The following is a 16148-nucleotide window of genomic DNA, read 5'->3' on the forward strand; positions in this document are numbered from 1 at the left end:
TGCAGTGGAAAAGTTTTTTGGGGATTAAGTTAATTTTCATGGCAAAGAAGGACTATGCAATTCATCTGATCACTCTTCATAACATTCTGGAGTATATGCAAATTGCTATTATGAAAACTTAAGCAGCAACTTTTCCAATTTTCAATATTTATGCAATTCTCAAAACTTTTGTCCACGACTGTATAGGCAAACTTTGCCTATATGCTTCCATGTTAGGGAAAAACATTTACAGCTCAGTATAGATTTTTTTTATTTGTTTTATTGAGGAGGTGAGTAGAAGCCTGGACAGAGGGGCGGCTGTGGATGTAGTGTTTCTGGATTTTGCAAAGGCATCTGGTACTGTCCATCATAGGTAAAATAAGGTATATAGGCTTGGAAAGTATAGTTTGTAATTGGATTAAAAAAGTCCGTGTCCAGAGAGTTGTGGTCAATGATTCCTATTCAGAATGGTCCTGGGTTATAAATGGTGTACCCCAAGGTTCAGTGCTGGGTCCTCTATTAGTGAATTTATTTATTAATAGCACTGTTTCTATTTTTGAAGATGATACCAAACTATGTATGTCTATAAACTACAAGCTGACTTGGACACTATGGGAATAATTTATTAAGACCGGCATTTTAGAAACAGGTCCTAATACCTTTTTAGCTGGCGGTTGATGTGCTAAATTTATGTAGAGGCGCCGGCATCTACATTACTTCGGCGCATCCACCGTCTGTCTAAATCTATGCCAGCTCTCTTGCTGGCGTAGATTTAAACAATTTTATACACCTAAAACGTGGAAAATGATAGGCCTAGAAAATGATAAATGAGATGGGCCTATCCTTAATCTCACTTTATATTATTTTGTATATAGTTTTTGTACAAGAGACCTTCACTTCTAGACTTACTTTGAGCTGCTCTTCTAGAAACTGACGGAACAACACATTTTCAGTCTGGGTCTGATATAATGCCTCAAGAAGGCACGAAACACTGTGCCTATAGGGCTGTGATACAGAACTGTAGGGATTCTGTGTGTTCCCATACAAGGTCTGTGCATACTAATAAGTTATGTACATAACTCCTTACCAATGTTTACACACAAAAAAGGAAAACCAACTAGTCATTAGTTCATAAAGCACAACATTTCAATGAGCGAGGGGACTAGAAGGGTGTGCGGCTGTGATTTGTGCACACTATGAGAGATTACCTGTCAGACAAACTCCCAAGCACGAAAGCTCCAGCCAACACCCCGGCCATGTAAATTGATTGGGCGATCTGCCTCATTTTACGATGGTTACAGACTAGATCCCACTGCAGGAGAGAGAAGAAACTTTATGTCTTATCATACAGATCTAGAATAACTAAATTAGGTAAATAAGCCTGATGGTATTCCCATCTCAAACAATGGGGGCATATCACTAGGATATGCCGCCAATGTCTGATAGGTGCGGGTCCCACCTCTGGGACCCGCACCTACAACGAGAATGGAGTGGGGAGAGCTGTGGCTGGAGTACCCCAGATTTCCCGGGGTCCATCCACCACCAAGCTCTGCTCCCATAGAAGTGAATTGGAGCGCACCGTGCACGCGTTGCCCCTTCTCATATTAATTTCTACGGGGCAGACGGAAATAGCCGAGCCAGCACTCGGCCATTTCCGGCGGTCACATAGAAATGAATGGAGGGCGGCTGCGCATTTACCCGTCCTGTTCTTATTGTAGGTGCGGGTCCCAGAGGTGGGACCCGCACCTATCAGACAATGGGGGCATATCCAAGTGATATGCCCCCATTGTCTGAGATGGCAAAATCCCTTTAAATACTTGTATTTACAATGAAAACTGTGCATTGACCCTCTGTTATTCCTCCTGAAGGTGCATGTGTTACTGTTGTTTTCATTTGGTACTTGCACTTGTTGATTACAGTTTTTTTATATAGTTCAAAGCTGTCTACATGGCTGAAATATTCCGGCATTTCTAATGAAGTCAATATCTAAAAATGTCATCTTTACACCATGCACTGTACAGTAATCTGATGCAGGAATCACAGAAAAAATGCACCAAACGGATATGCCACTGACTATACTGGCTAGTCATAAATGCAGATATTAAAAGCTGAGACTTTTGCCAATATATTCCTGTCAGGAAGATATCGGAGCCCACATGCACCACGTCACGGCTCTCAGCATGGCAAGGGGTCCTACCACTACGCTACCTATGGTGTGAACAAGGTCTGAAGGTGATGTAATCCAGTGTTTTTCACTCCCCCAATGAAAAACACGCTACAGTGTTAGGGGTTGAGCAGCTCCCCCAGATTTGCCACTATATTTCTGTGTTTTTGTCTTGTTTTATATGTAGTGTATGTGCCTTTACCTGGCATTTAAACACTCTCCTTTGCACCTGGTAGCCTCCATCACATGGTCTGATATGGGTGTGGCTTACAGTCTGGCTTTGTTCACATTGCACTAGTTGTCCTGCTAGGCGGTTGTGTGGAAGCTTGGCTGTGAGCTGGATTACATCACCTTCAGACCTTGTTCACACCATAGGTAGCGTAGTGGTAGGACCCCTTGCCATGCTGAGAGCCGTGACGTGGTGCATGTGGGCTCCGATATCTTCCTGACAGGAATATATTGGCAAAAGTCTCAGCTTTTAATATCTGCATTTATGACTAGCCAGTATAGTCAGTGGCATATCCGTTTGGTGCATTTTTTCTGTGATTTATGATTATATTTTCATCCGCACAATGCTCCGTTTTGTGTAGGATGACTTTGTGGTGCATGTGGACCGCGCCGACATCCTCCACCGTATGCAAAATATTTTTTGCTGGGGATAGTCGTTTGCTGCGGTCCACATGCGGTGGGGCTGCTCCCCCAATGAAAAACACGCTACAGTGTTAGGGGTTGAGCAGCTCCCCCAGATTTGCCACTATATTTCTGTGTTTTAATCTGATGCAGGAAACCTAACTATCCCATTGCATAGTATGAGTTCAGATAAAGCTACTTTGACATTAGCGTTTTTAATTCCGCTATTGAGATCCGTCATAGGATCTCAATAGTGGAAGAAAACGCTTCAGATTTGTCTCCATTCCATGTCAATAGGGACAAAACTGAATGAAACAGAATGCATTAAAATTCATTCCTTTCCGTTTGGTTGCGCTCCCATTGCGGAGAGAATAACGCTGCAAGCAGCGTTTTTCTGTCTGCGATGTGGTGCGGAGCAAAACGGATCAGTCCTGACACACAATGTAAGTCAATGGGGAAGGATCGATTTTCTCTGACACAATAGAAAACTGATCCATCCCCCATTGACTTTCAATGGTGTTCATGATGGATCCATCATTGTAGCTGGCCAGCTAAGACCTGTCCTAGGTTGCTAATATAGCTTGTGTGTATATAGCTAGACCTGCCAATAACCTTAATACAGTTCCTATGTTTGTGTGTTAAAGACAAAGCAGAGTTATTTACAATGACTTCATGTTTGCATGTCATGAAATAGTTATATATTGTGTTCACAGAAGCAGAAAAGATAATATGCCTTTAAGATTCAGTATATGGATGTGAGGTAAGCTCAATGACACAGCAGAAACAGAAAGCATAGAGTTAAACTGTTGTTGCTGGGCAGGAGTCTTGACCAATCACAGCCAGCCTCAAACACAGCAAGGGTTTTGACCAATTACAGCCAGCCTCACAAAGCATGTGTGGGAAATTCCCCTATCAGGAGCTGCTAGAATCATTACAACCAGAGGAGAGGAGCTGAACAGATATTCACTCCACTGAGAGCTGTGTTTTGAGGAAGCAGAGAGGCCAAAATAGGTATTTAGAACAGTTATATAATGTTCCTACTGTTAATAGTGATTTGAACTGTATACTGAACTGGTTATATGCATGTTTACAGTACAGTTCCACCATACAAATGAATTACTGAGCCATACAATCATACAATCCAAACAAATTGCATACAAATGCAAACTGCTCATACTAGATCATAAGCAATTGTATAGAGCAAACTGTAAACCAAGTAGAGCAAGTGAACTATTGGTTAACCTCAGATATACCTCTCAGAGAGATCATAAAAGTGCTTAAATAACTTAAAGTTATTAGTAAAGCTCATGAGAGAACTATCATCTGCAGAAAACTATGATGTAGTTAAAGCAAGAAGTAGAATGAATTAGCTTTTTATGAGAAACTATGCTAGGTCCTTAGGGGAAACCGCAATCTTAAGTAGGACTTCCTTCGCTAGCAGAAGTGCCACCCACATATCAGAGTTAGAGTTGAGCGGATGCTCGGGTTCGACAGGTTCGGCTGAACTTCACAAAAAAGTTTTTCGGGACCCGAACTTGACCCCGAACCCCATTGGGGACCTGAACTTTGGAGCACTAAAATGGCTTTAAAAAAGTAATGAAAAGGGCCAGAGGGCTGCATCAAAATGTGGTTAAGAGAATGGCAAGTGCTCTGCAAACAAATGTGGATAGGGATATAACATAAAGTACATAAAAATAAAAAATAATAATCTTGATCTACGGGATCTTGGGAGATGGAGAGCTGAACGCTTTTGTGGGACATTGTGAAGATGCTTGGTGACCCAGAAGGTGGTGTTGCTGGCAGATCCTCTGTTTGCAGGTGGCAGGTGCCACTGTCACTCCAGAGTCCAAGACTGCCAGAGAGACCTTTCTTGGTTTTTGAGGTGTCTACTCCACTGCAGCTCGTGCTTTGCACTTAGATGCCTGGTCATGCAGGTTGTGCTCAGGTTGAGAACGTTTATGCCTCGCTTCAGGCTCTGATTGCACAATGTGCAAACCACTCTCTTGTCGTCAGCACATTGTCTGAAGAACTGCCACGCCGGGGAACTCCTTGGAGCTGGCTTTGGTGTGCTCGGTCCCTTGTTGCATTGAGCAGTAGCAGGTGTACTGTCTAGGGGACGGCCGCTCCGCTTTTGCACCCTGCTCTCTCTTCTGCTGTGCTGGTGGCTCTGTCCAACCACCACCTATTTCTCCGAACTACACAGGTCACTTGCATGATCTTTATTCCATGTGGGGTCGAGGACCTCATCGTCCTCAACATCATCTTCCACCCAGTCTTCACCCCTGCCCTCCTTGTCGGTCTGCACACTTTCGAAAGCCACAGCAGTTGGCACCTGTGTTTTGTCATCATCTGAGATGTGCTGCGGTGGTCCTCCCATGTACTCATCTTGAAACATAAGTGGTTGGGCATCGGTGCACTCAATCTCTTCCACTTCTGGGGCAGGGCTATTTGGATGGCCCTGGGAAACCCTGCTAGGAGAGTCATCAAAAAGCAGAAGAGACTGCTGCATGACTTGGGGCTCAGACTGCTTGGCTTATTTGCAAGGGGGTGAGGTGAAAGACTGATGGACATCAGCTGCAGGTGCCAACTCTGATCTTTCAGCAGGAGTCTGGGTGGGAGACAATGTGAATGAACTGGAGGCACTGTCAGCAACCCAATCTATTATCGCCTTTACTTGTTCTGGCCTCACCATTCGTAGAGCTGCATTAGACCCAACCAAATAACGCTGAAGATTCTGTCGCCTACTCGCACCTGAGAAAGGTGTTTCACTTCTGCGTGTAGCTGGCACAGATCAACCACGTACTCTTCCTGCAACAGGACCTCCACCAGCAGTACCACACACAGGGCCACGTCCCTTATTTGACGCTCTCCTTATTCTAGTATTTTGCCAAAAATGGGTGTTTTTTTAATAACAGAATATAACAGCAGTATATAATGCGTGTATTTCACACTGACAGAGGCAGCAAAGGCTGCAAATTTAATATTTGGCAAAATATTGGTGTTTTTTTAATAACAGAACATTATGGCAGTATTTCAAGCTTGTATTTCACACTGACAAATGCTGCAAAGGCCCCAGATGAAGGATATTGCCAAAAATGGGTGTTTTTTTAAACCAAGAATATTATTGCAGTATTTCAAGCTTGTATTTCATACTGACAGATGCAGCAAAGGCTGCAAATTATGTATTTTGCCCAAAATGGTTTTTTTTTTTATAACAGAATATAACAGCATTATCCAACGCTTGTATTTCACACTGACAGATGCAGCAAAAGCCTCAAATTTAGTATTTTGCCCAAAATGGGTGTTTTTTTTAATCAATAATATTATTGCAGTATTTCAAGCTTGTATTCCTGTCATGGTCTTACCTTCTTACTGTTCTCCTTCGTTTGACATGTGCTGGCGGCCATCTTGGTTTCTGGGTTTCTTGTAGCCTCCCACCCTGCGGCTTCTCCTTCCCACTGGGAGGAGCTGGATGCCTAGCTCATATATATAGGAGGTCTGTGGCTTCAGTTCCTTGCTTGGTCCTCCTGTGTTCACATGCTTCTAAGACTGCTGCTGCTTCTGGTTCCTGATCCTGGCCTCGTCTGACTACCCCGTTGGTTCCTGATCCTGGCTTCGTCTGACTACCCTGCTGGTTCCTGATCCAGGCTTCGTCTGACTACCCTTCTGGTTCCTGACCTCTGTCTACGCAAGACCCTGCTTCGGTTTTGCCATCCGTTTGGACTTTTGCTTACAGCTTGATTTTCAATAAAGCCTTCTTATTTCCACTTATCTCTTGTTGTAAGTCTGGTTCATGGTTCCATGACATTAGGACCAAGCCATGAATTCTGACGGTACAGGGCCATCCTCGCTACCTACGCTGGTTGCCAGACTTGATCAGCAGGATCACCTGTTGGGTCGGTTCGCTGTGGCGTTGCAAACCCTGCTTGAACGCACGGCTCATTTCGCTTCCGTTGCCGATGGGTCGGTTGTCGCTCCTGGGCCCGCTCCTACTGCCGCTCCGGTTGTTGCGCCAGAGTCTACCCCGACACCTGTTGCTGCGCCTGCGGTGTCTCGGGGTATGACCGGTTCTGCCCCCCTTCCACAGCGCTTTGGGGGAGAGCCAACTCAGTGCCGAGGTTTCCTTAACCAGGTGGGCATTTATTTAGAGTTGCTGCCACATGCCTTTCCTACTGAGAGATCAAAGGTGGGCTTATTGATCTCGCTGCTCTCGGACAAGGCCTTGGCCTGGGCCAGCCCTTCATGGGAGAACAACAATCCGGTGGTTGCCGAGTTTTCCGGTTTTGTTGCTTCTCTTCGGAAGGTATTCGATGTGCCGGCTCGTGCTGCCTCTGCTGCGAAGCTCCTTATGTCCATCAGACAGGGTTCACGATCCGTAGCTGAATACGCCATTGAGTTTCGTACCCTGGCAGCAGAGGTGGGCTGGAATAATGAGGCTCTGGTCGCTGCTTTCTCTCATGGTCTCTCGGATGCCTTGAAGGATGAGGTTGCAGCTAAGGACCTACCAGTGGAGCTCGAGTCTCTTATTTCTTTCCTGATTTTGATTGACACCAGACTCAGGGAGAGACCTTCCTTTAAGGAGAGCCTGCGGAGGTCTTCTAACAGATTGGCGCCTACGTTTGCTGTCCCACCCGTGCCTCCCTCTCCTCCCACGCCTCCTGGGGATGACTTGTCTGGGGGTGAACCCATGCAGCTGGGGTTTTCTCGCCTGTCCGAGGGGGAGAGGGTACTCCGGAGACGCGAGGGCCGATGCATGTACTGTGGTCTCGGTGGGCATTTTCGGTTGGCATATCCGAACCGTCCGGGAAACGCTCGCACCTGAGATCCTGTCGGGGGCAGATCTTGGGTGGAGTCTCCTCGTCCCCGGTTTCCCGTGTTGACAAACCACTGATCACTGTTGTCCTCTCCTGGGTCGGGGGCTCGGTGACGACCCAGGCGTTGGTGGACTCTGGTGCTGGTGGTTTGTTCATTGATAGTGTGTTCGCTGCCGCCAATTCCATTCCTCTGCAGCCTCGAGGTTCCCCACTGGCTCTTGAGGCGATAGACGGCAGACCCCTTCTGCCGCCACACGTGACTCATGAGACCCTTCCAGTGGGGATAGCCATTGGTGCCGTTCACAGATAGTCGGTCTGTCTCCAGGTGATTTCGTCTCCACACTACTCGGTGGTCTTGGGGTACCCCTGGCTCCAGAAGCATAATCCGACTTTCGATTGGAGATCGGCCGAGATCCTCTCGTGGTCACCGCATTGTGGGGCTAGTTGCATCCATGGGCCTGTCAAGTTGCTGTGTACTTCCTCGGACTCTCTGTTGCCTCCTGAATACGAAGAGTACCGGGATGTATTCGATAAGGTGCGCGCGGTTGCCCTACCTCCGCACCGCCCATACGATTGTGCCATAGAGTTACAATCTGGTGCCGTTCCTCCTCGTGGCAAAGTCTATCCACTGTCGGTAGCGGAGAATGAGGCCATGGAGGAGTACGTGAGGGAGGCGCTTTCACGCGGACACATTCGCAAATCCTCGTCCCCGGCAGGGGCTGGATTTTTCTTTGTGAAAAAGAAGGGCGGTGAGTTGAGGCCTTGCATCGATTACAGGGGTCTCAATCGCATCACGATCAAGAACGCTTACCCGATACCCTTGATTTCCGAGCTGTTCGATCGCCTCAAAGGGGCCACGGTCTTTACCAAACTCGACCTGAGGGCGGCATATAACCTGGTAAGGATCAAGGCGGGCGATGAGTGGAAGACCGCGTTTAACACCAGGACCGGTCATTATGAATCCTTGGTTATGCCCTTTGGGTTGTGCAATGCGCCCGCAGTCTTCCAGGAATTCATCAACGATGTTTTCCGTGACCTGTTGCAGCAGTGTGTGGTGGTCTATTTGGATGACATCTTGGTATATTCTGAATCCATGGAGGCCCACATTATGGATGTCAGACGAGTGTTGCAACGGTTACGAGAGAACAGGCTGTTCGGTAAGCTTGAGAAATGCGAATTTCACCAATCCCAGGTAACCTTCTTAGGTTACATAATTTCCGCTGAGGGGTTCTCCATGGATCCTGAGAAGGTTTCGGCTGTCTTACAGTGGCCCCAGCCCAGTGGTCTCCGTGCCCTGCAGCGCTTTTTGGGCTTCGCCAATTATTATCGGAAGTTCATCAGGGACTTTTCCATGCTAGCCAAGCCTCTCACGGATCTGACCAGGAAGGGCAGTAATTTCCAGGTCTGGCCGCTCGAGGCCATCCAAGCTTTTGAGGCTCTAAAGTCCGCCTTTGTGTCGGCTCCGATTCTGTCACATCCCAACCCTGGGTTGCCCTTTGTCCTCGAGGTGGACGCGTCTGAGACGGGAGTAGGCGCCCTTCTGTCTCAGCGTAGAACACCAGAGGGTCCTCTGCTTCCTTGTGGGTTTTACTCCCGGAAACTGTCTTCCGCGGAGTGCAACTATCAGATTGGTGACAGGGAGTTATTGGCCATCGTGCAGGCCCTTAAAGAATGGAGGCACTTGCTCGAGGGTTCGGTGGTTCCGGTTCTCATCCTAAAGGACCACAAGAATCTGACCTACCTTTCTGAGGCCAAGAGATTGACACCACGTCAGGCCAGATGGGCTCTGTTCTTGTCACGTTTTAATTACGTGGTCTCCTACCTACCCGGTTCCAAGAACATCAGAGCGGATGCCTTATCACGGCAGTACTCCGAGCTGTCCGGGGAGGAGTCGATTCAGACTTCTGTCATACCTCCGAATCAGATCCTGGCCGCCATTCGCACCAGCCTGACCTCTCCCCTGGGTGAGCAGATTTTGGCGGCTCAATCTGGTGCTCCCTCTGGGAGATCCAACGGCAGGTGTTTTGTGCCTGAGGAGTTGCGCACTCGGTTGTTGCGAACCTACCATAACTCCAAGGCCGCGGGGCATCCTGGAAAGAATCAGCTGTCCTGGGCTGTTTCACGTCTGTTCTGGTGGCCTTCTCTACGTTCCGACATCGCCGCATATGTAGCGGCATGCTCCGTTTGTGCCCAGAGTAAGTCCCCTCGGCACCTTCCGTTGGGCCTTTTGCAACCCATAGCCACCGGGGAGCGCCCATGGTCACACCTGGGGATGGATTTCATTGTGGACCTCCCTGCATCCCGAGGCCATACGGTCATTCTCATGATTGTGGATCGGTTTTCCAAAATGTGCCACTGTGTTCCTCTCAAGAAGTTACCCTCTGCACAAGAGTTGGCCACGATTTTCGCCAGGGAGGTCTTCCGGTTGCACGGTTTGCCCAAGGAGATTGTGTCGGATCGGGGGAGTCAGTTTGTGTCCAGGTTCTGGCGCGCCTTTTGCTCCCAGTTGGGGATTCATCTCTCTTTCTCCTCGGCCTACCACCCTCAGTCCAATGGGGCCGCAGAACGATCCAATCAGGCCTTGGAGCAATTCCTTCGTTGCTATGTCTCCGATCACCAAGACAATTGGGTTGACCTCCTGCCTTGGGCTGAGTTTGCCAGGAACACGGCGGTGAACTCTTCCTCTGGGACGTCTCCCTTCATGGCAAATTATGGGTTCCAACCTGCCGTGTTACCGGAGGTATTCTCTCCCCAGGATATTCCGGCTGTGGAGGATCACCTTTCCGTCCTACGTGCTTCTTGGGTACAGATCCAGAGGTCCCTTGAGGTCTCTGCGCAGCGCCAGAGACTCCAGGCTGATCGCAGACGAGCGCCCGCTCCTTCCTACCAGGTCGGAGACCGTGTATGGTTGTCCACCCGCAACCTCAACCTTCGAGTGCCCACTCCCAAGCTGGCGCCCCGCTTTGTTGGTCCCTTCCGAGTGCTTCGCAGGGTAAACCCGGTAGCCTATGCCCTTGCGCTTCCTCCTGGCATGCGGATCTCCAACGTGTTTCATGTCTCCCTGTTGAAGCCATTGGTGTGTAATCGTTTCACTTCCTCGGTTCCTCGGCCCCGTCCGGTCCAAGTGGGCAATCGTGAGGAATATGAGGTGAGCAATATCCTGGACTCACGCCTGGTCCGCGGTCGGTTGCAGTTTTTGGTCCATTGGCGTGGTTATGGTCCAGAGGAGCGTTCCTGGGTTCCCTCCGCAGATGTCCATGCTCCTGCTTTGCTCCGAGCCTTCCACGCACGCTTCCCTCAGAAACCGTTCCTTACTCCGCGGAGGAGGGGCCCTTGAGGGGGAGGTACTGTCATGGTCTTACCTTCTTACTGTTCTCCTTCGTTTGACATGTGCTGGCGGCCATCTTGGTTTCTGGGTTTCTTGTAGCCTCCCACCCTGCGGCTTCTCCTTCCCACTGGGAGGAGCTGGATGCCTAGCTCATATATATAGGAGGTCTGTGGCTTCAGTTCCTTGCTTGGTCCTCCTGTGTTCACATGCTTCTAAGACTGCTGCTGCTTCTGGTTCCTGATCCTGGCCTCGTCTGACTACCCCGTTGGTTCCTGATCCTGGCTTCGTCTGACTACCCTGCTGGTTCCTGATCCAGGCTTCGTCTGACTACCCTTCTGGTTCCTGACCTCTGTCTACGCAAGACCCTGCTTCGGTTTAGCCATCCGTTTGGACTTTTGCTTACAGCTTGATTTTCAATAAAGCCTTCTTATTTCCACTTATCTCTTGTTGTACGTCTGGTTCATGGTTCCATGACAATTCCACACTGACAAATGCTGCAGAGGCCCCAGATGTAAGGTATTGCAAAAATTTGGTGTTTTTTTAAACCCAGAATATTATTGCAGCATTTCAAGATTGTATTTCACACTGACAAATGCTGCAAAGGCCCCAGATGTAAGGTATTGTCAAAAATGGTTGCTTTTTTTAAACCCAGAAAATTATTGCAGTATTTCAAGCTTGTATTTCACATTGACAAATGCTGCAAAGGCATCAGATGCAGGATATTGCCTAAAATGGGTGTTATTTAAAAACCCAGAATATTATTGCAGTATTTCAAGCTTGTATTTCATACTAACAAATGCAGCATAGGCCCCAAATGTAGCGTATTGGCAAAAATTGGTGTTTTTTTAAACCCAGAAAATCAGACACTAATCACAGTAGAGTGACTCCAGTTTATATACAGGCTGGGTCACATGATGCACTGGCCAATCACATTAGTAGGCATGGCTGTGATGGCTTCTAAAGGCACACAAGTTAAACACTTGTTGATTGGCTGCTCTGCAGCCTTTCAAAAAGCACCAATAACTTGCCAAACACCGAACCCGAACTTTTAGTTTAGACAGAACCGACAAATCTTAAGACTACCTTCAAATGTATGTTCTGTGGAGAGAACCACTCCATACACGAGTGCCAACAATTGAAGGAGAAATCTCCAGATGAAAATAAAAGGTTTGTACTGGATAACCAACTGTGTTTCGGATGTCTAAGAAAAGGCCATGTTACTAAGGAGTGTAAGAAAAAGGCAACAGAATTTGCAAAGGACGTCATCCTACACAACTACATGAAGAACATCCAAAGAAGGATAAATCGTCAATACCTGTAGTCCACTGCCAGGACAGTTACTTCACTGCTCATATGGACTGCCTCTGAGGATGTCAATACTAATGGTTCTTATGCTACTTTTTGTTAGCTACATAAGGGGAACCAAGTGGTAAGTCACAAGCAGATCTAACACCATCAAGGGTAACCGTGCTGCTAATGTGTGTTAGAGTGAGTAGCCCTCATGGAGATATGGGAGTGAACCGGCTCCTCCTCCTAGTTTGGTGTGTCCTAAGGCTTAGTGTGCTGCCTTAAGGAAATATGTTTAGCTACCAGTTTAGTCATCAAGGTGACCGTGTGAAAAGCTTTATGTATACCTTGGTGCTGGGAAGGGATTACAGGATGAATCCACCCTTCTATTTGCGGGCGTCTCATATCATCGTGGAGGGATTACAGTACATGACACCCCCACACTTCCGGTGGTACTAGGGCCACAGTACACAAAACGGAAGTCTTTTTGGTTCTCTGGTTATTACCGACACCCTACTAATACGGGCAGGAACCTAGTGGTAGCAGTTGCTATGTCTATGTATGTATGTAATAGAAAATAGTCTCATGCAGCACTTTAATTTCACCTTGGGAACCCTTAGAGTACACCCTAAGAACAAACCAAAAGAGGCTTGGTTTTAAGTAAGGGGGTGTGTAACACCCCAGGGTGTGTTACCACTCCTGCACCCTGCTACTGTCTTTATTGGTCTAACCTCATGTTATCCTATGCATTTATTTCCAGGTCCTCCACACTGTGCATTCCTAATAATGGTGCAATGTAACTGTTCATGTAAAATACCTGGTTCACCAGCAGGTGGCAGCAAATATGGCAGAGCTGTACTTAGAAAGAATTCAACTTTCTATTCCATTCTAACCCCCTTCTGTAGGGGAGTGGGCTAGTCCTATTTCCTGCAGGAAGAGTGGTGGCCATTTAGTTGCAGTCTGCTCTCCCCTAGACAGGGAAAGGGTGTGCAGGAGCACCTTAAGCTCTGCTGGCCGTGGAGGCCAAAGCTTGAAGCCTCAGGAGCCAGGAGGAAAGTTCCTTGGCATAACCAAGAGTCAGACTACAGAGAAGAAGTGCAGTATACAGAAGAAGCTGAGTTATAACACTAGTCTGTCAGTACAGTAGAGTCAGAGAGAAACATTTATAGCAGAGTTGAGTTTGCCTGCCAGTTTAATGCTAAAGCCTGCTGGAACCAAGACAAAGCCTGAAACTGTTTGAAGAAACGTTTATTCAAAGTAAAGCTGCCATTGAACTTCATCTCAAGGTCTGGACTCAAGTTATTCTTTCCAATGCCTCAATTATTCCCCCCTTTTATTGCTTTGGAGCCAAAGCCTGGGGTCTAGCAGTATCCAGGTAGGAGCACCGTGACACATAAAGAGACAATTAGGCCACACTATACCACTCGGCATTCCTACTACACCTGGGACGCGATATAGGAGGGCCTTGGGGGGAGGCACTTGTTGCATATGCAGGATCTTTCATTGAATAAGCATATAGAGAAGGGATGCTCAACCTGCGGCCCTCCAGCTGTTGCAAAACTACAACTCCCAGCATGCCCTAATAGCTGTAGGCTGTCCAGGCATGCTGGGAATTGTAGTTTGGCAACAGCTGGAGGGCCGCAGAATGGACATCCCTGATATAGAGGATGTGCAGGATCCAGGTATCAGAATAGTTTCTTTCACCCTGAGGTGCCACTATTTTGTTAATGAGATTCACTGGTGACTCTCTCCCCATCGGTTAGTGACTTAAAAGATTAGGGCACAAGCCCAAGGTCTGTGACACATCTCCCCTTCCTTTCATGCCAGGCAAATACACCATATATTCAACCTGTGTGGCTGCACAAGGGCCCACATTGAAGCAGCTTCCTATCATCTATTAGGGTGCATTCACAGTATGTATTTTGCGGTCCACAAAACGTCCGTGTTGCTTCCACTTTATTTTGCGGACCCATTTTAATAACACCTATTCTTGTGAGCAAAACGGACAATAATAGGACATGTTCTTTTTTGTGTGGCGGAAGAATGGACAAATGGATGCAGACAGCACACGGTGTGTAGTCCCCATTTTATCAGGCCTCATTGTAATGAATGGGTCCACATCTGATCCACAATTACTAGTGGGTTGTTAGAGAGCTAAGGGGAGGGCTAAATACTGTTCCTGCTGGCGGGCCACCTTCAGCCGGTCTGTGAATCTGCCTGCATTTTAGTCTGACTCAATGATAGTGCTTACTGCCGCATGAGAAATAAACATATTTTAAAGGATGGTTAACCATAAAAAAGTATTTACAGTATGTATATGCATGGAATTTACATGAAAGGAATACTGGCAATTTGGGAAAGAAAGGAACCCAGGCTCACATACCTCAGTGACGATAGTGGAAGAAAAGATACTCCTATCATAGACCCAGCCATCTTTACAAAATTCTTTGTCCTTCTTGAAAGTACCGTTTGTCCAGGAAAAAAGTTCCAAATTTGTGAACCGCATGCAGCTCTTGGCATTTTGATCCTCATCCAGTGGTATGAAGGCAGCCAATTGACTTTGGTTATAAGTAATTGTAGAATTATCCACACCTGGTATCCAACAGCGGTGGGTCGGTATTGCAGCAGAAAAATTTTGGAGAAAGCTATGACAGGCCACAAATAACATGGGGATCAGAAGCACAGTAGTGTTGATCACCTGAAATCTCCCTAGACCCCCAACCATTTCTAGGAGGTCATTAAACCCCATTCTAGTTCACTTTCTACATTATACTCTGTGGACAGTAAAGAAAAAAAAAACTTATGTGCCAGTGCAGTTTTTGCTCCTTCTTCCTAAGTATGCCCACACTGATGCTCTGTACTAATACTAGGTGTCACAGTGCAGCTCAGTGTGACAGTTGTGTCCGTGTAGGCTGGCTGCAGGCTACCTCGCGTACTGGCTGCAGGCTGCCTCCTGTGCAGGCTTGTTGCTTGGGGCTGCGTGCTGGCTGCATGTCTTCTGTGAACTGCTGCCTGTGTATGTTTTCTCTCCTCGTGATGCTTCTGTGTTTTTCAATGTTTCACGGGTTGTTTGTGCTCTGGCGTACTGGTCTCCGTGGGTGCTGGTTGCCAGGGGCAACGTCCTGTACTGCAGCCTGTGTTTTGTGTTCTGTACTCCTGTTCTGATGGGGTTAACTTCCCCTAATCTGTGCCTGGGTGTGGCTTACCAGGTGTCCTCATTAGGGAGCTATTTCTACCTGTGGGCTGTGGGGCTTGTGGTCAGTCAGTCTTTCTTGTGTCTTGCTGGGTGTAGCATCTCTCTGCTCACCCAGGAGGTCAGTTTATCTTCTTTCCTGTGTCTTCCTAGGTGTAGCCCCTTGCTGCTGACCCAGGGGGTTCTTTCCATCTACCCTTCTGTGTGGTGTCGCTTGGTATTGCATTGGTGTTTGTTGTTATTGCCTTGTCTTCTCCAGTACCTGTTCTGTGATGGTGTTTGATGTTTTGTCCTTTCTGATCTGTACCTGCCCTGTATGATGTTATCCTTGTCCGTTCCTTGTTTCACCTAGCAGTGCGCAACTGCATCTGATAGCCTGGCAGTGCTAAACTGCTACTGATGTATCCTGTCCCATGTCCTGTGGGAAGTGCCTACTACTTCTGATCCTTGTCTGTTCATGTCTGCTTGTTGTGCCTTTCTGCATCTGTTCCTATCCCGTGTTTGTCCTGACTTCTTGAGAGGGTACCTGGCTTCCCCAGAGGGGGAATCTCTAGTCTGTGTGAATCCCTAGTCTGTGTGAATCTCTAGTCTGTGTGCAGCTCTGCCTGAGACCGCCATGCTTCCATCCCGCTTGGGTCCAGGCATCTGATTTGTGCATGTTCCCGTTCGTCTTGTAGTCTGTTCCATGTCCGGTGTCTGCTTGGCTTCCAGTTCTGTTGTTATCTGTTCTGCTGGTGCTGGCATCAGCGTGGT

General features: G+C 47.6%; 1 protein-coding gene across 1 annotated transcript in view; it reads right to left on the reverse strand.

The window, feature by feature from the left end:
* LOC122920286 (solute carrier family 22 member 6-A-like) overlaps positions 1–14951 on the reverse strand; it is a 123765-nt gene extending 108814 nt beyond the window's left edge. Inside the window, exons 1-2 of the mRNA XM_044269676.1 lie at positions 14586–14951; positions 1188–1291 (exon numbers count right to left, since the gene is read on the reverse strand). Of these exons, the coding sequence (XP_044125611.1) occupies positions 1188–1291; positions 14586–14951 (470 nt within the window). The remainder of the gene's footprint in view (positions 1–1187; positions 1292–14585) is intronic.
* Positions 14952–16148: the final 1197 nt, after the last annotated feature.

Source organism: Bufo gargarizans, chromosome 10, assembly GCF_014858855.1.
Source record: "Bufo gargarizans isolate SCDJY-AF-19 chromosome 10, ASM1485885v1, whole genome shotgun sequence".
Taxonomy (NCBI): domain Eukaryota; kingdom Metazoa; phylum Chordata; class Amphibia; order Anura; family Bufonidae; genus Bufo; species Bufo gargarizans.